The 25,761-nt window shown below is 49.0% G+C and overlaps 1 protein-coding gene across 4 annotated transcripts in view; it reads right to left on the reverse strand.

Moving 5' to 3' along the window:
* Positions 1-25,761, reverse strand: part of LOC119404600 (AP-3 complex subunit delta-1) — a 150,393-nt gene that overhangs the window by 93,627 nt on the left and 31,005 nt on the right. For 3 of the 4 annotated variants that reach the window (XM_037671155.2, XM_037671153.2, XM_049418938.1), the window contains exons 10-14: positions 19,033-19,082; positions 18,743-18,791; positions 8,146-8,291; positions 7,001-7,149; positions 5,476-5,602 (exon numbers count right to left, since the gene is read on the reverse strand). In XM_037671155.2, the coding sequence (XP_037527083.1) occupies positions 5,476-5,602; positions 7,001-7,149; positions 8,146-8,291; positions 18,743-18,791; positions 19,033-19,082 (521 nt within the window). The remainder of the gene's footprint in view (positions 1-5,475; positions 5,603-7,000; positions 7,150-8,145; positions 8,292-18,742; positions 18,792-19,032; positions 19,083-25,761) is intronic. The other variant, XM_037671154.2, reaches the window with a different exon arrangement.

Genomic DNA, 25,761 nt, shown 5'->3' on the forward strand with positions numbered 1-25,761 from the left:
ACCAGCTCGAACTCCTCCCGCTCTCCGACAAATAACGATGATGATGAGTCTACGCCGACGCGATGGCAGAAGTGAATGCCAATCTCGAAGGCCTTGCTTTTGCAAGCAATTACGTCATACACGCGATGTTTGTGCAATACAAATCTCAAAGGCTATGCTTTTGTCAATAGTAAATGCCAATCTCGAAGGCCTTGCTTTCGCGGGCAGTTACGTCATAGACGCCATCTTTGCAATTTGAATCTCGAAGGCCATGCTTTTGTTTGCATCAATTGAAAGAGTCTGTTACTTGCGCCTCTCATGCGGCTAATATTACGGTCAAACGAGGCCAAGCTGTGTGAAAATGCACCATGGCGGCTCTCTTTGGTAGTCACTCGGTCGGCTCCGAGTGCACTTCGCGACGTATCATACGGGAACGGTCCGACAGTTACGACGTAACAGCGGGGTTCCCAATACATTGTATCCTATGGGAGCTATGCCGGGACCGGCGGAAAACGACGTAACAGCCGGGAAAACGCAGCAGTGAGGAACGTGACAGCGGGGTTCTACTGTACCTTGATCTGAGAAATATAGCAGGTGTTTTAGTATACTGCCGTTCTCGAGACGTGTAAGAGTAGAAACTGGGCTAATTTTCCTCAGTGAATCATACTGTACTCCTATCGTGACGCATTGTTTTACTATTTGATCGTGTACAGATATTTATGAGGTGGTCAACCCAAACACGGTTATGCTCTAGAGCAAGGTTTCTCAAAGCATGCTCTAGAGAATGCTTCCGTCACCGGCCTTCAATTTAGCTTACAAAATGATGGGCCAGTGGTTGGCCGGAGCCTTCAGAGAGAACACGGAGACGACAAGAAAACAGTTTTACTTTATGAAGGCCCGGCTGTGACTGATCTGTCTCAGCGCCAGGGCGAGCGCGAGCGCCATGGTGCCCAGCCCAATAATCGTTCACTTTTTTTATCTTCTTCGCCAGCACCCCCATACAACGCAGCCCGCTAACCTCGTAGTGCATTTCCAGCACATGCGAATCTCTTGCAGAGGCATCGCACTTCTAAGTGCTCTCTTATAGGAGGCACATACATACAGCAAAAAAATAATAATAAATAAATAAATAACACATTTGAGAAAAAAATAGGCCCCAGCATGCACTTTGTCTCTCGTACACGTTGACCTGACCAGCGCCTCCTGTATTTTTCAGTGCCTGGGCGAACGCTCTCCTCAGGCCGTCGAGCGCGCGCTCCGCAGCCGCTCCGCAGCCGCTCGCCGCTGCCGCGTGGCGGCGCTGTGCAAGTGGACTACGGGAAGCTGGCGCTGAACGGCCGCGTGTATTACGAAGCTCCCGAATGCGTGTTTACATTCGAGTTTAATTGAATTTGCACTTTTCACAGGCTTTCCCAGGTACGTATGCCGCATGCAGTCCATGTGGCCGTGATGCCGGTGCGAAAATTGTATTCGAATTTGACTGTATTCGTGTTTTACTTTATACTTCAGGATTTTGCAACCACGTGCTCCGCATGCCTCGGTATGTCGTACTGTTGCAAACCGTTGTGCAAATCGAGCTGAAAGAAAAACACTGGTGCGCTTTCGTTCCATGAAATACCAGCTGCTGCTGGTGTACGGGAGCGGTCGCTTGCAGCGATTAGGCGAGATAGTTGGTTGCCTAATACAACTTCGAACTACAGAAGAGTATGTAGCCGCCATTTTCAACCCGAGGACTTCATAGAAGGAAAAGGACGGCGGCTCAAGAAGGATGCAGTACCATCAGTCTTTGCCGACTACCCCTCAAATTTGCAGCCCAAGGTAACGACTGGACGAAGCATGGCAAGTATCACTAAACGTGACCGCGCTGCGACCGAACAGTCAACATGCACCAGTAGCAACGCTGCCTCGCGACCGCTGCCGTGAGCAACGCTGGCATTAGGTCCCGAAGCTAAGCAATCAGAGGCAATGGACACTACAAGTGCTGCCGGTGAAACAATGGACAATTACTCTGTACATTGTCACAGCTCAAGTTAAAAGTCAACACTACGACTTTAGACTTGAACACCGTCTGTTCACAAACATCGGGCAGTGTTGCAAGAAGCACGTGGATGAAGGAGCTGTTTTTGTTTGTTTTTCGTACTATCATGATAAAATTGCTTTAAGACCTGAAGTGATGGAATCACTCGACATACTTCCTCATTTTTTGGCACCAGTTGTTGCTTCCTCTCAGTGGCAACAAATGTACCTGTCAAAAGATTTACGAAGAGAACGTGAGGTTACGGACCTCCTTGGAAGCAGCCTAGCGACATTTCGTGCTAGTTAGCGCATGCATTCAAGGCTTGCGTGTAGTCTGCCACACCAGCAGACGTTAGCATGCATCGGGGCTCTTGAAGTGCCGAAGCTTTCAGTATTAGCTACTGGCAAACACTGCTTTCAAAACTCGACTCTCAGACACTGAAAAACCGACTTGCAGACAAGCGAACATAATGGTGAAAGAACAATTTTCCGCGCATCACTTGCCCGCGCTCATGTCGGCTCAGCAGACGACGCGCGAGCTGCTCGATCAGCAACAGCCGCAAAAGACCTTCAAAAAAATTCTTGTTGCCAAGAGCGACAAGTGCTTCCCCATTTCTGTTTACAAACGTTTTGATTACACTTCAAACAGCGCGAATACAGCCGAAAACTCAACAATGTAACAGCTGCGAACCTGCGTTTCCGTGAGCGACGGTGCGACCGCAGCTCTACTTTGGTGGCGGCGCGTGGCGGCTTTAACACCGACGCACTAACACCGACGGCCGCTTCCCATTGCTCTCCGCTCCTTCGCCCAGGCACAGAAAAATAGAGGAGGCGCTGACCTGACATTTTCAAGTCAGTTGGAGGTTATATAAAAGCGCGAAACCACTTTTTTTGCTCGCCTCACGCAAGCCGCGGCACAGCGCGGCAGCCTTTCGACCCTCAGTGGCGAGTACCGCGGTCTGGAGGAGGAGTGGGCCACACCCACCTCGAAATTACACTTTCTACATGCAATTGGGACGGCCAGAGAGAAACCTGTTGGCATGCAATCTCGGAGACCATGCCTCCACAATTAGCTCCGGCAACGCGCCATTGCTACGACCATCCCATTAGACGCGTTTCCAATTTTGTCACCTTTGTAATTTTGTCAACGCTTTAAGACACCGCGAGGTGGCTGCTTTAGCCCAAGCCTTGCTCATAGCGTCCGTCTATCCATATAGAAAAATAGCTCTCCGACGCTCACCTGGCTGTCGCACCGCGTTCCCTGCTCGCCCTACGAGAATTAACGGCTAGGCTAGAGGCAAGACACGGCGTTTGTTGCGTTTCTCTTTGCGCATCACGGCGCTTTGAAGGAGTGCATATCGAGTATCAGTGTTTACTATGTGCTTGTTGATGCCACCTTTGTGCGGGATTCACCATATGTGGTGTCCAGGTATATCTTGGCAACTTTAGCTACAGCAAGGGTTAAATCATGATTATGGGCGTTACTCATCAGTAAAGAGATGTGCCACTAGGCGTCAATGTGGGTGCATCCATATCAAGCGGTGCTATATCTGCCAAACAACAATAGACATTGTACAAGCTCTCACATACCAATGCACTATAAGTAATCAACTACTCCTGTGACGACACGTTTCACTTTCGTGTTATACAGTGGAACCTCGTTAATGTGTACCTGCCGGGAACGCCGCATAACTACGCACTAAACGGTAGTACGCATTAACCACCAAGTAAAAATTTTCATCTCCTCGCATACGCAATCGCCGCCAGCAAAGCAATAAATACAGTGCCACAGCAAATATTGCCTAAAGTGCCCACTGCAAGGCCTTTTCTTTGTTTTTGCCAAACTGGAGAAAAGATTCTCGTACTCTCGCACGACCGTCCGATAGTGCCGATAGCGCGCGGTGGCGACGCCAAGGAGCATTTCGGAACTATTACAGGGTCCGGTATGCGCAATGACCAACGTAGCGACAGAACGGACAGTGTCGGCTTTCCGCGATATATGTGTGTGCGTCTCTACCGCGATCTGCTACTATATGAAAATTGACACAGTTCCAGTGAAACGCGGTACGGCTGCGTGGAGCCAATCGTCTCCTGGCTAGTTGCGTGCAGCGCGTCGCCTACTCGGCTCGCGCCGTCACTGCCGGGCCGCTTGCTGTACCACACGTGCGCATTTGTCGTGGGAGTATTCTTCGTACCCACTTCGCTCCAGACCGTGCACAGATGCGGCGATGAGCACAGATGAGCTTGTTCGGTTAACGCGGCGATGACAAACTTCCTGCAAGCGATGCGCACTCCGCGACGCTCTAGCGGTCCTGGCAGCGGACGGAAGCGCGTTTGGGTGGTCGCCCAATAAAAGCGTGCAGTATGGTTACAACAGCGCTACGCTTGCTGTACCGTCCCGCCACGGTGGTCTAGTGGTTATGGCGCTCGACTGCTGACCCGAAGGTCGCGGGATCGAATCCCGGCCGCGGCGGCTGCATTTTCGATGGAGGCGAAAATGCCTGAGGCCCGTGTACTTAGATTTAGGTGCACGTTAAAGAACCCCAGGTGGTCGAAATTTCCGGAGCCCTCCACTACGGCGTCTCTCACATATATCGTGGTTTTGGGACGTTAAACCCCAGATATTAATTAACACTTGCTGTACCGTACGCGTGCGTTTAGCGTGATAGCGTCTATGCAAAGAGGTTTCTCGTCGCCCACGACCAGCAACGCTAAACTCCACAACAGCGAGCTGCTTTCGTTTCTACAAAGCGGCGCGCGCTTGAACACGGCCCTGCACAACGAGGCGGCAGCGATCGGCGACCCAGCGCGTTCAGGTTGTCGCCTATTAAAAGCGTGCACTAGGCTTAAAGCAGTGCTGCGCCGCACGCGTGCCCGAGCAGATATCTGAAGATACTTATTGTGATAAGGTTGTCGGCGATAAGTCATGTTGGCGCGTTCGTCGGTGGCCGCCGCCTCACCTTCGTTCTTTCCCGATGCTTACCCGCCAAGGCATCGACGCAATCGCGCGGAAGTCGGAATCGGTGATCGACCGATCTACGCACTTCTCGAAAAGACTAAGAACCTTTGGCGGCACATTGTGGCGTTGGGAAGTTCAGCGGCGCAGTAAAATTTTATGACACAAAACGTTATCGCGGTACGCAGGGTACGCGCTAACCGAGAGGCGTAGGGTGAAGCACTACGGCTTAAGCGGTCAGCGAATGCATTAGGCTCTATGAGACTCGGTCGGGGATTCGTCGCAACTACGTTTTAACCGTTAGTACGCTTAAAGCGGGTACGTATTAACGAGGTTCGACTGTACCGATTCCTATGACGGAGGGATCAGCCATCTTTTTTTTTGCTCTTGACAATTCTACGTTTTCCACGAGTGTGACACAGTGATAATAAACCACACATTTGGCTCCCACATGCTGCCCCAAGAGCCTTGTTCAAAGGCCAGAGCGTAATGAGAGGAACTGCTTGTCAAGCAGTGAGACCAACCATTTGAGAGACACTAAAGGCCCGGACTGCTTGCACTCGAACAGCCACGTCCAGCATCTGGGATGCGATGGTGAGGCCATGCTTGGTCCCTTCAATCCGGGTCAGCTCCACCAGCACACTCACATACCTGCACACAAGCAGTGACGACAGCCTCACCTTTCTACTGTGCAAGTGGCACTCAATCAACAAAGGCACCAGCTTTCTTTAGTTCAGTCTTGCTTTATTAATTGTGCTTAGTTGCAAGGTGTGCTCATAAATTACATCGCAAGAACAGAAGCATCAAAGAACATTCTTCGCCATCATCAAATGTAGCACACTGTTGCAAAGACAACTTGATCCAGAATTGGAGATGGGAATCCGAACCCTTTCAACCGTGACCATTGCAATCCCATACTAAGCCACAGTATGTGCAGCAAGATCCACGCGTGAATCCCGCTGGACAATGAACTACTACTTTTTCCAGGTGCCCCCTGAGCCAGCCATTCAAGTCCCGCAACAACAAACTCCTCTCTGCTGGTCCATGGTCCACTCGGCAGTGCTGTCCCGTCAAACACTACGGATTCAACCGTGGAGGGAAGGGATGTGAAAACGTGGCTAAACACACGCAGACGTTACTTGCTTATCTTCACTTTGCCATCCCCTACGCCACATATCTTGGTCATCTCAACTACTCAAACTACTACATCCTGTAATCACCACAAAGGCATGAGATGCCACCACTCCTATGAATAAGCACTAGTGGCTTAGCACACTGAAAATGTTGCATTATTTCAATAATAATAATTGGTGGGTGCCAAAACAACGATGTGATTACGAGGCACGCCACATTGGAGTGCTCCGGAAGGTTTGACCGACTGGCGTTCTTTCACGCGCACCTAAAGGAAATACGAGGGCCTCTGGCATTTTTGCCTTCATCAAAAATGCAACTGCTGCAGCCAGGATCAGAGAGTTGCCTTACAAGTCTGAAATAAAACACAACAAACAAAGACGTCTTTGTTCCCACACAGACACCCTGTTTACAATTAAGATGAATGAAAAGCAAGGCCTGTTATGCAAGATTTACAAGTCTGACGTAAGCATCTCTCATTTTTTTTGTGAGAATTTCGAATCTGCAATAAAAAGATAACTGACCCTGTAGGTTTGCATTCGGTGACAAGCTAAATTATCACAAGGTTAATAGATTCTTCTGGAAGTTGGTCACGGGGCTGGAACATATAGCAGCTCTAATGTTTGCGTGGATTAAAATGCTTCGCTTACAAGTTTTTATTAATTCTTCAGAGCCACACCTACATGCCTGCAATCTTGAATGTGATGGGGCCACCATCATGTCAGTAGAACAGTCTGCTTTTCTCCGTTGTCATCACCATTCACAATGAAGTGGAAGGCCAGGTGTTGAACCAAAAAAGCCCAGTTCTTGCCAGAAAAAGGCTCGATAGCATGCATACCCAAATGCCGTGGTTGCACAAAAACCTTTAGGTGGCGGGTGCAACCACATAAAGTATAATTTTAGTTCCCCTGAGCTTACCATTCAAAATTTGTGATGTACTGGTAGTTGTTTTGGGAGCAGATGTCAATTATCTTGGAGAGCAGCTCATCTCGGTAGGTGGTCCCTTCTGCCCGATCCATGTGGACCATCAGCTTTTTCACTATCTCCATCAAGTTCTTCTTTGATACCTGCATAGCCACCATTATGGAAAATTCAGAAATTGCAGCCAGAAAAGGGACAAGTGCCCCTTTTCCAGCAGCAAGTGCTGGAAAAACAGTCATTGCAATGAACTTTGGTGGCACAGGGGCAAAAAAACCTTGTATTGGATTTACAAGGCAGCAGTGTCCTCAATTATACAAATACAAGGCACACACTTAAGCTGAAAAAAAGATAAGCATGACATTCATTTCAGCGTACGGTTTTCAGAGCTGTAGCAACCAACCCTTGTTTTGTTGAAACTGAACTGTATTTTGGCGTTTTATGCACCACATCCACACTATTGTCACATGGTTGTGACTGTGAAGAAGGCTGCAGCAAGAATGGAAAATATGGAACTCTTTATTGGGCAAACCTGTGCCCGGAAAATGAAAAGTCAAGGTACAAGCGATGCACGCTGTACACCAATAGCACCGTGAACAGTCGTCGGCCGTTGAGTAATCTCATCAGCGGTAATGCGCATGGGCATTTATACAGGTGACATCAAATGTTCCAGCCCTATCGTTGGAAGCCGCATTAGTTCCAGAATAAGCCGTACTGGTTGCGTTGTGCACTCAAACTTATCAGAACAATCTAAAATAATCAGGAACGTTTGACATGCCGGTGCGGTGCGCGCAAGGCCGTAGTTACACATTGCAACGGGTCGGCTACATGAAAATAGAAAGAGAAGCGTGCATGGCAATATGATTATGAGGCACACCGTGGTGGTGAAACCCCAGAGTAATTTCAATCATATTCGGTTTTTTGATGTGTACCTAAACTGAAGTACACACTTTGTCACGTTTGAACACCATGGTCGAAAATCGGCAGTGAAGCTATGACACTGAAATGTCCCTATGCGTTAGTTGTCAATTTGTGCAGGAAGTGCTGCAATGGTACAATGTTGCCCGGAATTTAGTGTTCTGGTCTATTGCTGCCTGTTTGACTAGCCCTACCAGCTGTGCCACACACACTGCTAAGACCCTCACCATGCCATAAAGCAAGTCCAGAGCTCTGAGGCGGATTGACTCGTCCTTGTCATCAAGACACTGCAGCACCAGGTCCTTGTGGGCTTGCACACTCCTTGGGTGCGTCTTCAGTATCTTAGACATGGCCAGCAGTCCCAGATATTTCACTAAACCAAGAAAGAAGCACGGGTCAGCTTGCACTGTTGTAGATGACGCAGGACACAACCCATTTTACTTGAAACCACTGAGGTCTCATCCACAGCACACCAGACATGACCATACACAGATGCTCACTGAACACACCTTCCATACCACCTGTTTCAAAAATTCATTTTTTTCCACTGACCATAAGAGAATGGAATAACTTTCCCCTATATATCATAGAAAGCATATCACTAACACAGTTCACTTGAAAGCGAACCTTAACCCTGTTAGATAGTTGTTTTTTTCCCCCTCTTATTGAGGTATGAAACTGCACCTGTCACCTGCTTGTTCTTCATGCATTGTCTGCTCTTATTTTTTCTTTTCCCATACCTGAAGCCCCGCAGTATGCATTTGTCGCCTTGTGCTAAAGCACCACTGCGTTAAAATGCTTACACCATGGTATCCATGAGGCTGACGCTCCATGAGGCTGACGGCCTCATGGAGCATTATTGGAGGTGGTTTCAGTAAAGCCACCGCCACCTCCAACCGATCAAGTTGCGAGGGACCTTGCCTTCCAGCCAGCTGGAAATGTGGCTGGTCTATCTGGGGCGCAGTCCAGAGTAATGGTGGCGACAGCTGCAGCGCCATTCCAGCATCCGTCAGTGGCATCTCACTGGCCACTGCACCCCGCAGTGATACAGCCGTCCTACCACTGGGACCAGTTGCACAGATCGCCCGCCTCTGCTGCAAGGCCACATTTCCCAACGCCGCCACAGCCGTAAGGATACCAACCGCTTGACTCCGGTAGAATTACCTACCATTGCTGCGGAAGCGTCGATCACATAGCCCGCGAGTGCCCTTCAGGTCGGTGTAGCGGCCCGCCCCGCTGCTACCGATGCAACGGCATCGGACATTTCCGCTCACAGTGCCCGGGAAACGGGAGACGGTAGGTGCTAGTCCAGCAAGCACCTACGAGACAGCGCTGCGGGTAGCGGCCTCGGCCGGCAACAAGGAGCCTTTCCTGGAAGTGCGGATCGGGCAGACTACATTCCTGGCCCTGCTTGATACGGGCTCAAGTGTGAGCTTGCTTGGAGGGCCAGTGGAAAGGGTAGCGGAGGCGACAGGTGCCAAACTCGGGACACAGGCATGAGCACTCCGAGTGGCATCAGGTTGGTCGCAATCAACCACATCCTTAATGTGCAAGGTACATTGGGCCACGAGCAACTGCATCCAACGCTTCCTGTGTGTGCCAGATTTGTGTCGGGACATTGTGCTTGGCAGAGACTTTTTGACTACATGTAGTGCAGGGTGGGCGGACTATTGGAACTGACCCGCAGTGTGTTGTGCCATTTGCTAAGCGTGAAAAGGATATAACCACTGCGATCACGATAGAGGAAGACGGCGAATCTTACTGTTTAAAGGGCCTCTTTGAAGAAGTGCTTGTAGTCCCGGGCCAGTTGAAGACACACCAACCATGAATAAAGTGCTCGGTGACTTCTACCATTTGTTTACTGCAATTCCTGGATGTACCAATCTCGCTCAGCACTGCATCGACACCGGGGATAGTGCACCGATGAGATGCAAGTTGCATTCGTTATATGCTAAAGATCAAAAGCAAAAGATCATTGAGGGTTGTGTAAATGACCTCCTGGGGCAGGGCTTTATAAGACATAGCACCAGCCCTTGGACTAGTGCCCCGGTGCTTGTTGCCAAGAAGTGTGGTGGCTACCGGCTTGCTGTAGACCACTGAACGCAAGCCGACCATTGAACGCGCGCACCGGAGTACCTGCCTACCCAATGCCTCAAACAGACTGGCTGCTTGCACAATTGGGCTGTGCAATATGGTTCTCGAGCTTTGACCTCTCTCAGGGATTTTTTCAGATTCCTGTTTCCAAGGCTGACATAGCAAAAACAGCCTTTATCTGCCATCGGGGTACATTCGAGTCTACGAGAATGCCCTTTGGGGTGGCAAGTGGCCCAGCAACTTTTCAAACCTTGTTGGATTGGGTGTTGCACGGGATCAATCATAACTTGTGGGGATTGAGGCCTTGCTCGTCGCCATTGCGTGGGTTTTTCGCCTATTTCTGCCGTCCACACGTCCTATCATGACTCTCCCCTCCTACGGTGCTGGGCGAGCGGGGGTGATGTTAACCCTCTCAACCGGCGCCAATTCTCGACAGTGGTGCCACGCTCGAGTCTCGCGAGACATCTCGCGCGGTGGGGGAGTGAGACTCTCTCTGGACCTCGTAGGGTAAGCACGTGTTTTGCTTCCCGTCCGTTGGCTCCTCTGTTTTGGGGCTCGCTCGGACGGAGTTCGCTAACGGTGCCTTGCACCAGCGGCGAGCGCTTACCTTACGTTGTCCTTTCCGAACGCTAGGCCGAAGAGCGGTGCGGTGTGTTCGCGTGTGATCATACTACGCTGAAACCGTACCTATCAAAGCCAACGCGAGCGGAGTTTGCCCTCGCTCGAGCGTTCGGGCCCTGTGGTCGCTGATTGTGAGAGTACGCACCATAGTCGCGAGGGACCGTTTCCCTCAGCGGCGTGTCGCCGTGAGCCCTTTGCCCGCGGAGACGTGCTAGCGGCACCCTGTGTGTTGTATTTTCACCCGTGGCATGGTTAAGCCTGTGTTGCTTCTCCTGCCGCCTTTGGGAGCGGGCACTGTACTGCGTTTGTGGTGTTGCCGCAGGCAATAAAGTGTTGCGGATTTCGAGAGCAGTACTGTGTACTCGCCGCACTGTGCTCGGCGCCTTTGTTGCGCCCGAACGCACATGGGCAGCGGCGCGCTAGTTCACGGGAGGCGACGGCAAACGCGGCCCTGTGGCTCGCTAAGTCCGAACCCACGCTAGTGGCCGTACTCCTGTGAGATACGCGCACACTAAAAACTTTGCCATGCTGTTTCTAGACGATGTCCTCGTCTACTCCGAGAATCTTGAGAGCCATGTCGAGCATGTCAGGGAAGTGTCGCAGCGCATTCAGAATGCTGGCGTTACGATTAACCCCGATAAAATGCAGGTCTGCCGGCAGTCTCTTAAGTTCTTGGGCCACGTCATCTTCCCTGGGCAGTACAGACCAGATGAAGAGAAAGCGCGGGTGGTGCTGGATTACCCAAGACCCAGCACGATTAAACAGTTTGCAGGCTTTCCTGGGACTTGCTGGTTATTATCGCAGCTTCATGCCCCACTTCTCACTAACAGCACATCCACTCACTGTCCTTCTGAAGAAAAACAAGCCATGGCAGTGGGCAGAGTGCCAAGAGCAGGCTTTCACTACGCTCAAGCAGTCCTTAGTTCAGGATGCAGTTATGAGCCTTCCAGATATAGATGGACCCTTTGTGGTTGAAACAGATGCAAGCAGCATTGGCATTGCAGCTGTGTTACTGCAGGCTGGCCCTGATGGACTGCAGCCCGTTTCTTTCATTAGCAGGGTTCTTACAGAGGCCGAAAGCCACTAAGCTGTCCAGGAGTGAGAATGCCTTGCAGTGGTGTGGGCAGTGGACAAATTCAGGGCGTATCTTGAATTTACAGAGCTTCAGAAACACTGTGACCACTCATCCCTGTGATGAATGTTTAGCAGTGACCAAGCTTCACCCAATGTCACGTGTTGGGTCCTTCACCTGCAGGGTTTCAATTGCCGAATCAAGCACAGACGGGGGCTAGCAAATATACCCGCAGATACCGAGTAGAGCCCTTCTTCAATGTGAGGACCACCCCAGTGACAGCTTGCACGAGAAACTGTTTCCCATTGCTGCACCAGAACCTGAAGGGAAAATTGCATTTGAGCAAGTAGCAAAGTAGCACTTGCGTTGGAGGATTATACGACAACCTTAAAACCCGTACAAGAACAGGCTCGTGACAGCCATCTCTCAAAACTGAAAACCGTGGTCCAAGGGGCTATGCTGCCAAATTCAGACCCTCATTATCGCCTTTTTCATGATCTGGCAGAAACAACAGAAGTGGAGCCAAGCAGACTGCTTGTTCAGCAAAGAGGCAACAAGGTACCATGGATACCTTCTCACCTCCTGCACCTGGTATTGAAAATGGCACATAACCACCCCACTGCGGCCCGCGCTAGATTTTTCAAAACCTTGAGACGTCTGGCGGCACAATTCGTCTGGCTGGGAATGCGGGCGGACATATCAAAGTATGTAAAGTGCTGTGCTATATGTCAGCGCACAAAAGCTCGACACAAGGAGCCTGAAGGCTTGATGAGCAGTCAGTGGGCAATAGCACCCATGGAAGAGCTTAGTGTTGACATTACTGGACCCTTGCCGACGGAAACTTTGTGAACTTGTCAACGACAACTAACAAGTATTTGTGGCCACGAGGTGTAGACGGCAAGTTGCCGTCTACACCTCGTGGCCACAAATACTTGTTAGTTGTCGTTGACAAGTTCACAAAGTTTCCAGAGCTGTTTCCTCTATGAGCAGCAACCAGTGCAAAAATCCTGGCTTGCATGGTCCAAGTGTTCTGCCGCCATGGGAAACCTGTGGCCATCACCAGTGACAATGGAAAACCCTTCGTTAGCACATTATGGCGCAACCTTCTGAAACACTGGGGAATCAAGGATCGGCATATCGTGCCTTGCCGGCCGGCTGGACAGATGGTTGAGCGTCACAATGGCACAATTAAGCAATGTCTACGAGCATACTGCACTAACTACAAAGACTGGAACAGGCATATACCCGAGATCAGCCTTGCCATGCATACTGCAGAGATATACTCCGGCATTGCTTTGCTATGGCACAGTGTTGCGCACTCTCTGGGAACCTGCGGGTGACAAGGAGGACACGGAGCCTCCAGAAGCAGCACAACATGCCCTTGCTGCAGAACTCCGGCAGTGCCTTGGAGAAGCCCTGAGGTACGCTAAGAAGCATCAAGCAGCTGCCTGGCAGGCCCAGAAGTCAAGTTACGACTGTCATTGACAGTCAACAACCATTAAAGACGGTGACCTTGTGATTTTGGATACTCACACCTTGAGTGATGCGGCCGAGGGTGCTTTGGCCAAGTTGGCACCGCAGCGAGGTGGACCTTATTGTGTGGTCAAGCAGGTTGGTAAAAATGACTTCATCCTGAGTGACCCAGCTATGGGACGTCGTTGAACCATTGCCCATGCCGATCAGTTGGTGCTGCACCACAAACCATTATTTCTCCCTTCCACCCCGGATTCATGATTCGAGTCTCAGAGGCTGTGTGTAGTTGCCGGGAGAGGAACCGGATGGCGCGAGTGTCAAGTGAACAGTGAGAAGGTGCATGTGCGTGTGGAAAACAGGAAAGAGAAACAGAGAGGGACACAAGGAGTCGGACAGGTGGCGCGGGTGTATGAAGGGTTGTGTGGTGAATGTAGTTGCCGATCGTTGAGTGCGACTGTCTACAATTTTCTTCTGCTCAGTAGTACGACTCACTAAATGCACAACCATCACCAAACTGATGCCGTTGAGGTTCATGGCACGCAGTGGCACGACGTCAAGTAGTGGGGAGAGACAGAACTGCAGCAAGTGAAATGCCGCTCTGTGGTTAGCCATAACATCATTTCTCTGAAGCTGTCTGCCACCTCCGGAAGGACAGCCCAGAAGCTCGAACTCACGTGCATCTTAAAGCGTGCACCCTTCACCAAAACTGCTTCGCCCAAACAAGGGAGTAGCCCATGGCAATATCGCCCTATTTACAGTGTAGATGTAAATGGCCCATCTGCTTGATTTCACAGCGCCTGTCCGCATCCATCCACAAACAGAAAAAACCCACGAGACTTCCTTCGAGCAAGTGACGACGTCACATAATGACATCGTGACATCACCGATCACAAATATCTGGGATGCCACGGTGACGTTACACGACGACATCACAGCACGATGCCACGTGATGACGTCGTCTATTGACAGTGCCTATCAGCCAAAGGCGGGCCAACGCAGTGGGCCATGAAGCCGGTGAGCGGATGCCAAAGACAGTGCAGAATGCTTCAGTGGAGCGGTATGCTTTTTGTACGTATTTTGCCATGTCTGTTGAGTCTAGGCACTGTGCAGTGGCACAGTTGCACATGGCAAGTATGGTTCGACTGCTCATTTCGTGAACGCACGAGGAGGAGCAGCACACTTACGAAGGATGCCGATAAAAGCAGAGATGTCTGTCAGCTCCACAGGTCACCCACCTTCACAGAATGGAATGGCTCCAACTGCTACAGCGATGCTGCATATGGCTAGACAACACCAAAATTCGTTCCTCCTATGTACGCAGGAACTCCTAGCATGTTATGTGCCACAGAAATTGGTTGGGCAAGCCCCATTACTTAGCACTGGTTAACTAAAAATAAAGAAGTCGTCCATGGGCACAAATGTATGTAAAAATGTACCATGTGTAGCGAAGCCTTGAAAATCTGTAATGGGTCGTTCTCTCCAGCGCCTTCTAGTGGGTCGCCCTCTTTGGCTCCTTTCTGAGAGAATGCCGCTCATGCCGAGAGTCCGTGCTCTGCCTTGACTGCCGTCATTGCGCATTGTCGCCGAGTGCCGTCCAATAAACGCCTTTACAAATTGGCGGAAAGTGCTGTGCCCTCCAAACAACTTCCATTCACCTTCGATGCCCCTGGCACTTCGGCGCCGAACACTGTCGTCTGCCATGCCTCAAGACACCGCCTGGCAAGTGCCTCCTCCCGAACCGACAGCATGTCCCGGTGTCCCTCGCATCCACAATCCATCTATCTTCAGTGGCGCCGATGGCACTGATGTGGAGGACTTTCTTTATTGCGAGGTATGAAAAAAGAAAAAAGAATAAAACCTCGGCCTGCACCATAATAATGTAGCAGGCACCTGTGGAGGACTGGCTCGCAATTTACGAGCGGTTAGCGTACCCAACAAATGGGACGAGGCAGGAAAGTTGAGCTTGGTATTCTACCTCGCAGGTGTGGCAAGCTTGTGGTACAACAACCATGCATCCAATTTTCCGACTTGGTCTGACTTCCAGACCACCATTGTCGATGTTTTCGGCTGCACTGCCATTTGTAGGCTACAAGCAGAACAGCGTTTACTCAAACGAGCTCAGCAGGCTCACAAGTTATATAGAAGATGTCCTCGACTTGTGCAAGAAAGCTAACGCAACCATGTCAGAATCTGACAGGATCAGGCATGTTATAAAGGGCATCGACGACGATGCCTTCACCATGCTGCTCGCCGAAAACCCTAGCACAGTGGCGGAGGTCATATTTCTCTGCCAAAGCTACGAGGAGCTGCGCCGGCAGCGGTTCATGACCCGTCGCTCTCCATCACGCGATGCAGAGCTCACTGGACTGTCAACCCTATCTGAGCAGTGCGTGTTGCTCGCAGAGGTGAAGTCATTCATGCACGAGGAAATTGCATGCCAGTTCTTTCTCCTGGCCTTTGCTCCCCCACAGCATGTTCAAAAGCCGTCAACCACATTTCTGCCTACACTCCACCGAGCGACTGAGCAGGAAATCCAGGAGGTCATGCCAGAATACCACAAGCGCCCTCAGGCTCCTGCGCCACTGAGTTACGCTCAAAATGTCACCAGGACGCCCCCAGCAATCCCTGCAGCTGCCCCACTCAGTTGCGCCGAAGCTGCCGCTACACCTTAGTCCTTCGAAGCGGGTGTGCTGGCTACAACGCTGACGTGATCCCTAGGCCCCGACTGCAGCCCACCATGCAGTCATATCAGCAGCCGCCCCGTCAATCACCTCCTCCAAAATGGGTGGGACCTGCAGCGAACCAATGGTGCACATCTGACAACCACCCCATATGCTTTGCGTACTGTTATGCCGGACACGTGGCATGTTATTGCAATCACGTGCAGCCACCTAGAGTCGCATCACCCATCACCAGCCTGTCCAGCCACCCATATTACAACCCACTTCAGCCTCTGTCACCAACGTCACGCCAAGCTCCATCTACTCGCTGCTCTCCGTCTCCACGACGTCGCTCACTGTCGCCGATGCAGCCACGTCTGGTCACACGAGACAAGAAAAACTAGTCGTCGCAGTCCAAGAAGCAAGGGCTGCAATGCTATTGAACTGTGAAAGCCCTCAGCGAAGCCCATCAAACGTGATAGACGTGTTTATGGACGGTGTTCGCGCATCTGCCCTTGTCGACACTGGAGCCACTGTATCTGTTATGGACGCAAAACTTAGCCGTTTATACGAAAAGTAGAAGAACTGATAGCTGGGCCAGTTGGTGACAATACTTGAACATGTTTAACTTAGTGCAACGACGACGTGGACACAAAAGAAGAGGAGACAAACCACAGTGCTAACTCGCAACTCAATATTTATTAGCAAATATGAACGAAAAAAGGACACTTCAACCCTCACACCCATGTGACACACAAAACCAATGAAACGGCAGGTCAGTTGACATCTTGAACAATAAAGAGCCTCACGCAGACCACGTGTACTCTCCAACACCAGAAAAGATACCGTGCTATCTAAAAACCTAACTTCGCTATCATGTAGGGCAATAGAAGGCACGCTAATGCACTGTTCGCCCCTTTTCCTGATGTTATAAGCTTCAATTATATTTCTCGTGTGGTTTGATCTTGGTGTGTCGATAGCACTTCAGCCTCATGAAAGATGGGTGTGCAATGGCACTGCACAACATGTTGGGACACATGTGAGTATACATTCCCTTGCAACGAACGCCTGTGTGAACACGCACTGCCCCAATTCCAGTACGCTCAATGCTGTTTCCATGTCTGATTCGTCGCCTGCCGATGCATTTAGTTCCTCCATTGCTGACGATCTTATGCCGGTCCAGCATTCCCGGCTACTGTGCCTGTTGGAAGAATTTCGTTCTTCTTTCGATGTCGTGCAAACTTCTCTTGGTTGCACGTCCGCTGTTACAGATCGCATCGACACTGGCGACCAACCGCCACAGCGGCAGCGGCCATATCGTGTACCTCCCGCAAAACGTCGGGTAATCAGCGAGCAAGTCGACGACATGCTTCGACGCTGTGTTATGCGACCCTCAAGTCCGTCCAACAAACGCCTTTAGAGATGCGACACTGACATCCGAGTTGCCATCACTCGAATAGTTTAAAGGGACACTAAAGGCAAATATTAAGTCGACGTTGATTGTTGAAATAGCGGTCCAGAAACCTCGTAGTGCTGCTTTTGTGCCAAGGAAGTGCTTATTTTGAAATAAAATCACGTTTTTAGTGGTCCGCACCGCATTAACGCGCTTCAAATCTCCCGCCTGAAAATACGACTTTCATACGTCACTGCTGCCGTGCCCAACGTTGCCCGCTTTTACTGCGCGGCCGCCGACACTAGTAGCAGCCGAGCGGAAGTAGCGGGACCCACAGTAGCAACAACGGGCGCTGCGGCAAAGACTTGCTCGGATGGGCACATTCAAAGCCTTCACCAAGTTGCGGTTGGTCTCGTAATCCTCAGTACGAAAGTGCAGCGAGCACACACGCAGAGGTTTTGACTGTTTAGCACACTGGCGCAATGGCATGACACTAAGCCACTTCGAGCGTAAGGGTTCATTCCGCGGCACCAAGTGAAAAGACACACCGGTTTCCTTGCTGCAGCACTGGCGTTGTGCACCATTCGGGCATCTGGCAATATCACACGCATGCGGCATTTTGTCGAACTTTCTGTCAGAGCGACTTTCACGAGCGCGCAAAACACGCACGGCAGTACGCGATCCCGAAACTACCACTGAGACGGGCGAGGCGCAGTTCGGCGAAAACGGAACCTTTGAACCACGCGCGCCGTTCCCCATGGCAACGCCACGGAGGTTTTGTTTTCCATGAATCAAGCGGAAACGAACAAACAGCATTTTATTACGTCTTTTGATGCTCGGAATGTTCTTTTTTTACTGCTGCTAGTTTGATTACTAGTGATTTATTGTAGGCCGACTTCCCTACGTCATCGGGATCACTTCGAAAATGTCCCACTCGTGGCGCTCATCATGTGATACATTTAGCTTAATTTCTCGGTAAGTAGGGCACTGCTGTTGATAATATTGCCGTTTTAGAAGTTGTCATACATTGGGCTTTCACTCTGACATAAATTGTTATTTGCCTTTAGTGTCCCTTTAAGATATCACTTCTAGCAGCCTCGAGACGAAGCGAGAAGTGCTACCTTCCGAGAGCACGTGGGCTTTCAGGTGTCAAGGCCATCACAACGTGCTGCTCTGCTCACGTGTACTCGAACCTTTGAGCTTGTGTGCACCTTAAAAATCCCCGCCACGCGATGAAAATGTGAACTGTGCAGAAATGGCAACTCTAGTTTGTGCACAATCACTGAGAGGGCGCTACAAGTTGAGGTGCACAGTGGTTTATTAGGCCATCAAACACATTGATCAGAGTCATAAGGAAAGAGTTAAGCCAGTGTGACAAGTGCACCAACAACAGCCAATGCCCGTCATTGTTTGCTACTACACTGATGACAACCATTGCAAAATGCATTACACAGGAGCAAGTGGCATTGCAATAGTGCCACTAGAGAAAGAGGTGAGCATCACAAGCTTACAGTTCTGATCAGAGTCTTCTATCAAGATCCTGAGCTTCTGGACGCAGAGCTGCAAACAAAAAACAGCTACAGTGAATACATAAAAATGCTGCAAGAAGTATTGTTAAAGCACTGACTATTGTAATTGGCACCCAATGTCATGTGTTCAGAAAGTGGCAGCAAGTATACATACACTTAAAGTAGAAGTGGGTTTATAATGCCTGTCCACAACTGACAACCACCGAGGTGGCAGTCAAGGGTAGCAACAAAGGAGACGTTATCTTATCAAAGTAAAACCAATGCAAACATACCTGGATTGACGCAGAGTGGTTTGGCATTCCTGAGGATATAGAAATCAAGACTGTAAGCGTGGCAAAAGAATAAAAAAAAAACAGGGGGGTAGGAGAAATGTGGACATGCAAGGAAGGATCCTCAAGAAGAAGCAGATGAGAGGGGTGATCCGGTGGTGGTGGGTGCAGCCATGAGACAAGAGGAAACAGAGAAAGAGAACAGGAAAGGACATTAGCAAAACTTGACCACACACACATGTACAGCACAGCTTTAGTACAGGACTCTCATCACAATTGTCCTTACTCATCAAGATGAAAGGATAACACACAGCTCACCGATTAGGACATGCACATACTAGTATGCAAATCTGTCAAGCGTACTTTGATTCCCTTAAGACAGAGCGAAAAGAATGATCTGCATGCTGACAATGCCACGATTGTGACTGCTGACTGTTATGCACATGCATATTCATTGCCCCTTCTGAATTCAGCCTTTCTCGCGAACATGTAGTGATCTTCACAGCAGGACACCTTGATAAGTTTATTCATTTATTCACAGTCTGTCCCAATGCACATGACCTCCATGTAGCCTTTTGTATATGATGAGAATTTCAAAGCTGAGTGCAACTGTGTACATAAAATACCTGGACATAAATTTTACAACTCAACAATAAGATGAGTATAGAGTCAATGGCAATTAACCGGCAAGAGGCCCAGCAGAAGTAGGAACAAGTGCATCTCGCAGTGCATGCCCACTATGCTCAAGTCGAATCTCTGCTGCCATCCCCAGAAGCAATTATTTCAGAAACAATGCACGTCAGTCAGTCCTTTTCTGCGTGCATCTGCACTTGGAAACTACACGATAAAGAAATTGTTGTTGCTTCATGGTGTGACATTGCACAACAAACATTCAATTTCTAAGCGATGTACACCTCTTCAGGTGTCACCTGGTAGTGAATGAAACAAGTCAGGTACCTCAAAGATTGAAACAAAACTTTTTTGGCCAGTGCAATCTCATGTGTCCCATACATAAGACTGTTCCTTGGCAAGTCAGCGATACGAATGACAGACTACAGAATTTCAGCGTAAAACAGCCTCCACCAGTGGATGATCATCTCCAAATGAGATACAGGCATGGAAGACTGCTTTGCAAGTGCACAACATGTGGCAGTATGCAGAAGCTGCACAGTTTTGAGTCAAGTAGCCCCATGCTGCATTGAATGTGGCCCTCCCTTAGCTCAGTTTAACACAGTCAACCAGTCAGAGGCCTCATGATTTGACACTGTAGCGAGCTGCGATATAGGCAGTCTATGGTTGAATCAACCGAAATCTCTTCCTTGCCTTCATGTCTGCAACTGGTCACAACCTTTCCTTTACAAAGCTAAATTATTGTTAAGCTGAGCTGTGTATCCAACTAAACTGAACAGCGCGATCTGCAAACCAGAATAAGTTATGCTAATTTTGTATTACAGAAAGCCTTTCTTGTGCCAAAATAACTTTATCTCATAAATTGCTTCATTAAGGTTTTCTTGGTTTCTCTAGAATAAAAGTGCAGTTGGGGCAGTATTTAAAGGGACTGTCTACCGTCCTTCATCGCTTTTCTGTTTTGTACCACAACAGAAAGCGCACCGTCTGAAGGCCCAATCTTGCAGCAGTTTCTCTGGAAAGTGAGTAGAAATTTTTAAAACAGAACTTTTCAATCTGCGTTCGGTCTTCTTCCATTGGCGTGAAACATGCCCACAACACTGACTGGTGGATGCGATGACGATTGTAGTGCCGGTAAAAATTAAAACCGAAAGCACATGTGATTTCTGTAGGATTACCTTATTTTCGCTGAACACTATTGCAGCGAATGTAACAGTAGTTTTCAGCGCGCTAGCGGTTAAATGAAGCCTTATTATACACTTGTTTTGCTGTAATCGCAGCCTATACGTTTATTTTAGCACTGCTGCCGCAGTCCAAGACAAGTCGATTCATCGAAAAGAGACAATAAATGCACGCCTTCACATCGCAGCACATGTGAGACATCCCAACAACAATACAGGGGCACAGTACGACCAGCGCGGAGAGCCGCATGACATAGCGCATGAGTTGAAGCAGACAAAACTGAAGACGGCACCGCAAGCAGCGCCACCGGGCGCCTTTTTAGATGCGTGAGAAAGAAAAAAAATAACTCTCTGACGCAACCGAAAGCTGTCTCGAGTGCGTGAAATACATTTTCAAATTATGCATGTTTGTTTTTAAGCAAAATGAGTCTACCCATGAGGATTTCTTGTCCTATCAGTAGATTGACCACATCGCTGTTGGGTGACGCTAGCAGTCATTCTTTCACATTTTTCAACATCAAATTAAAAATATAATTCTTTTTTTATGCGGCAAAAGCATGCTCATTGCCGCCGATGTGACGAACGATCTTCTCATTTTCACCACAATCAGAAAAAATTTTCCAAGCGGTAGACAGTCCCTTTAAAGGGGGAAGTGGGAAATCAGGATATGTGGCCTTTCTTAGCAGCAACCTGAGTACTGACAGAAGCCACTGGTGCCTCAGATCAGCCTTGTAAGCATTTGCAAGAAAAATATGGACGATGTGATAGGACTGTCACACATGTAAACTAGTTAGCTTACTGCAGGACATGTCGACCGGTATCCTATGGAAAGGTTTTGCATAAATGTGGCAGATGCAGGCATTAGTAGTCGACAGCAACCGAGAGCTGCCTGAGGGATGCTTTAATTCAGTTATGTTTGACTCGTCTCTTCCATCAGCTACTTTATTTTCAAGTACTGATATGTTTTGAAGCATTTAAAAAATTGCATCAGTATGCTTGGCTTAATTTGTGTCCCTGGGTGTTTTTGACAGTCCCACATTACCACCTGCATTGCTCTTCACTATAGGAGGAGAAACACACTGATAGGCTCTACAGTGATACAAGGCACAAGAGCTCTTAGAATAACAGCTAGTTGGTAAGTATTCATTCTAAAAAGACAGGGCGTGCAAACACATACACAAGAAAGAAGCCAGGACACCACGAGTTTTCCAGACCCTTTTCATATGCATAATTCTCAGACGCTAGTTCAGTTCCTCTCAGAGGAGAACCCCGGCTGTTGTAAAGCTTTTAGTATGGATATTGAAGACCTTTATTACTCCTTGCCGCACGAGGACCTGTTAAAATGTGTCAATGAATGTCGAACAAGGGCACGAGACGGTTTTCACCGTTAAATGTGGTGTTTCTACCAGGGCTTTTCTAGAAATTCTTTCCATGTATTTAAAGTTGACGGTGGTAGGTTGGAAGGAAGGCGTTTATGTGCACAAATCAGGGATATGTATTGGTTCTAAGGTTGCTCCGGTTCTTAGTGATTTATACCTTAGCAAGATTGACAAACTTTTGGAAGGTGCCTTAGCTAATTCTGTGATTAAGGTTTTTCGTTATGTGGATGATTACTTGATTTTTTGTAGTGGTGAGGGCTTTGAAAACGTGGTAACCTCAGTGAGCAAAAAATTTGAATTAAATGGGGGAGGGAGTTGCCTCAGAATAATGAAATACAATTTCTAGACATTTCCACGTGTCAAAGTAATGGTGCTCTTATGTTCCTGAGAAGCTCCTGTTACGGGCTCGATAGCAGAAATACTCGGCAAATTGGAGAATAATTTTAAATAAGCAAAAAAGCGCAACACCGAAACCGAAACCCAACCGAGTGTACTGTCTACGTATGACGTAGACGTTACGAACGAACCGGAAGTCGTGCAAGGCATGCCGGTCACGCCGGCGCGGAGCATGAAAACTGTGACAGCCGGGACGACCAGCGAAGCGCCGGCTAAACCAACGCTGTCTGTCGCCTTGTGCACAGCAGACGCTCGATGTAGCGGCCGAAGCGCCGAAGTTGGCGGTGCCCTCTGCTGCGTCACTTCCGCCGCCTTCCCAATACTGACGTCAAAGACGCAATGTTGCCAATAATTGTGGGAAGCCAGGAGGGCGTTTGCAGACAATCTTTAAAATTCATTTTCAAACAATCTGCGCATGTCTCAAGCCTGTAATTTGGCATAAATGAGGGAAACGTGCAAAGGAACGTACCCAGTGAATTTCATTGAGATCCATTGACCTCGAAAAATCGCCGGAGTTGGCCTTTAACGTTTCAGAAGAACCACGTGTGCTGGCAGTAGGCTCCTAGATCTTCAAAACCGCTATTAAATTTTTCGTCGAAGCACTCGAAGGTTGTAAAAAATGCTATCGCCATGTCTTGCCTTAAGTCTGCCCTCACCAAGTCGTGTGAGCACAAAATGAGTGATAGCTTTAAGGGGGGAGGTGGGGATCGAAGCTGAAATTCTTTATTTTTTGTCGTAGAACAATGAAATTTGGCATGCTTATTGGGAAGTGCACTGAATGACTATTTACAGTTTCATTAAGATATCTCCAGCAGTTCTGACATTATAAATTTTTACTTTCATCATTGTTATACCAAACTTGCAGAAAGCCTGGCGTGACAACAAAACATGGTAAAAGCCCAAAGTTGTCCTCATATTTTAGCCATAGGAATGGTTCATGCTATGACATTCTCCAAATATTTTTATTACCCTGATTTTTTTTTACACGGAACATTAAATCCATGCTTGCATAATGCATTCGTTATCGTCATGTCAAATTAGCTAAAGAGTAAAAAAACGAGGGAGTAATTCAAAAATATAGGAATGTCATAGCATAGAGAATTGACTAGTGAATACAATGCAACAGACCTCATGAAAATCCATCAAGCCATAGTCGTGCTACGCTTTCTGCAAGCGGGACAGTCTGGTCAAAGCACACTTCTGAGAAAACGGGCCCTAAAGTTGCACAGCCACTACATGTAAATAAAAATGCCCTGGGGCTGTAATATTTAGTGTCTTTGCTTGCAGGGGTTTTCTTGTGTCCTTGATCTTTCATTTTTCTGCACTATGTGCTTTCCTTTTTCTTTATTGGTTATTTTTGTCAGCTCTTTGAAGGGTGAGCCTTCAGGTTTAATGGCCATATTACAAGTCTGTGGCATGCAAATTTAGGTGTGCTGTGGCAGTTATGGCCAAGACATTGGTGGCACAGGAATTTCTTAGTAGTACTTAATGAAGCGAATTTGGCAGATAAAAATTCGTCCACTCCTTTACACAAGTTCATTTGTCACCCCCGCCTTGATACGCTTCATCATTCACCCGGTCGTGGTAATGGTAGTCGGCGAGGCTTTCATTATTTCAGTACATTTACAAAAGCTTGCTGCGATACCATGCACGGCTTGAAGCACGCCTAAATTACATCACCAATGAGTGCTTATTTCCCCCCGAAGTGCTCGGCCGCGGGGTTCGGGAAGTCTGTGCCCGATATGCTGGGTGGCGGCATTTGCTGGCGATGCGCAATATGCCAAGCCGCAGCGATGAAACATCGGCGTGCAATATGCTTGGCCTCGCATTTTGGGGCGCCGACGCGCGAAATTGTCGCGGTGCTTTGAGCGATCGCTGTGCGACGAACTTGGGGAGGTCGAGCGGCCGTGGCCGTGGCGTCCGCGGCGCAGCTGCCGACGCGTCAAATGCCGATCAGTGATTCCGAGCTGCCAGCGGGCGATATCATTAGTTGCTTGCAACAAAGCGCATTGCGGATTGTTCGCTTTCGCATGTCTGCTAGCACGATGTTCTTCCCGGCAAAGTTCGAATTCGTCGGCGCCGTGAACGTAGTTAGGCCTAGCCACGACTCCGAGCAGTAAGCATGGTCGCGGTGTGCGCTGCCGCGGTGCCCGATGTTTCAAAGTTAGTCATGTTCGATCACGAGCACAAAAAGTCGTCCCGCGGCGGTCTTCGTCACAATGTCCGAGATGCCGACGGGCAGAACTTCTAACCGCGGGTCCGACGAGTGAATGCAACACAGGTCCGAGACGTGCTTCTGCGATGTTCGCGAAGAGCGCGTCGCGCTATCGCAGTCTGATGCACGGTCTGAGGAATGAGCTTCCGGGTGCAGATGCTAACGCGTAATTATCGTCGACCAGCGAACACAAAACGAGTGCGAACGCTTCAGTAATTAGCGTGATTTTCGACAGCCGTGACCCCGCAACGCGGAAGCCGCAGACGACGCACACCGGGAGCGACCATCGGACCAATGGCGAGGTGCGCTGGAGCATCATGGCGGCCGCGGCCAATCGGGGGCCTCGAAATGACCTTTAAACGTTTGCTTTTTGTGCGCTTGTTTTTAAATGGAGGAGCCAGCTGAGGCGGGGAATTTGAAGACAGAGAAATGCTCTTTCAGACGAGCCCTAGATGGTGGTGCTCGGTCGCGTCGTTACGGAGCTGTAATTTTTTGAAGAACGCTTTCTTTTTTGCGATTTCCGCGATAATTTTCGCCACCTCAGCGGGCGCAACAATTTTTAATAGCACTTCTACGTGGTTTTCAGCGAAGATATTTTGGAATTAGATAGAAAAAGGGCTACAGAAACTGAAAATGTGATTTTCAGAAAATCAATTTTTTTTGCCATTTTTCGCGATTTGATCCCCGCGTCCCCCCTTAACACACAGGTTACGCGTCTTTTAGATGTAGGTTATCCCCATGACGCAGTGGCCACTGTCGCTGAGCGTTTAAAGAAATCCATTATGTTAAGTCCGAGCATGGTTGCAGAAAGCAATAGGAAGAAACGTGTCGTAGGTATACCGTACATTCATTGCGTATCTTACAGGCTAAGGAAAGTAAGAAGTAGATACGGCGTTAATGTTGTTTTCACGGCTGCCCATAAGCTAGGTAAGAT

Source organism: Rhipicephalus sanguineus, chromosome 9 (assembly GCF_013339695.2).
Source record: "Rhipicephalus sanguineus isolate Rsan-2018 chromosome 9, BIME_Rsan_1.4, whole genome shotgun sequence".
NCBI classification, from domain to species: Eukaryota; Metazoa; Arthropoda; class Arachnida; order Ixodida; family Ixodidae; genus Rhipicephalus; species Rhipicephalus sanguineus.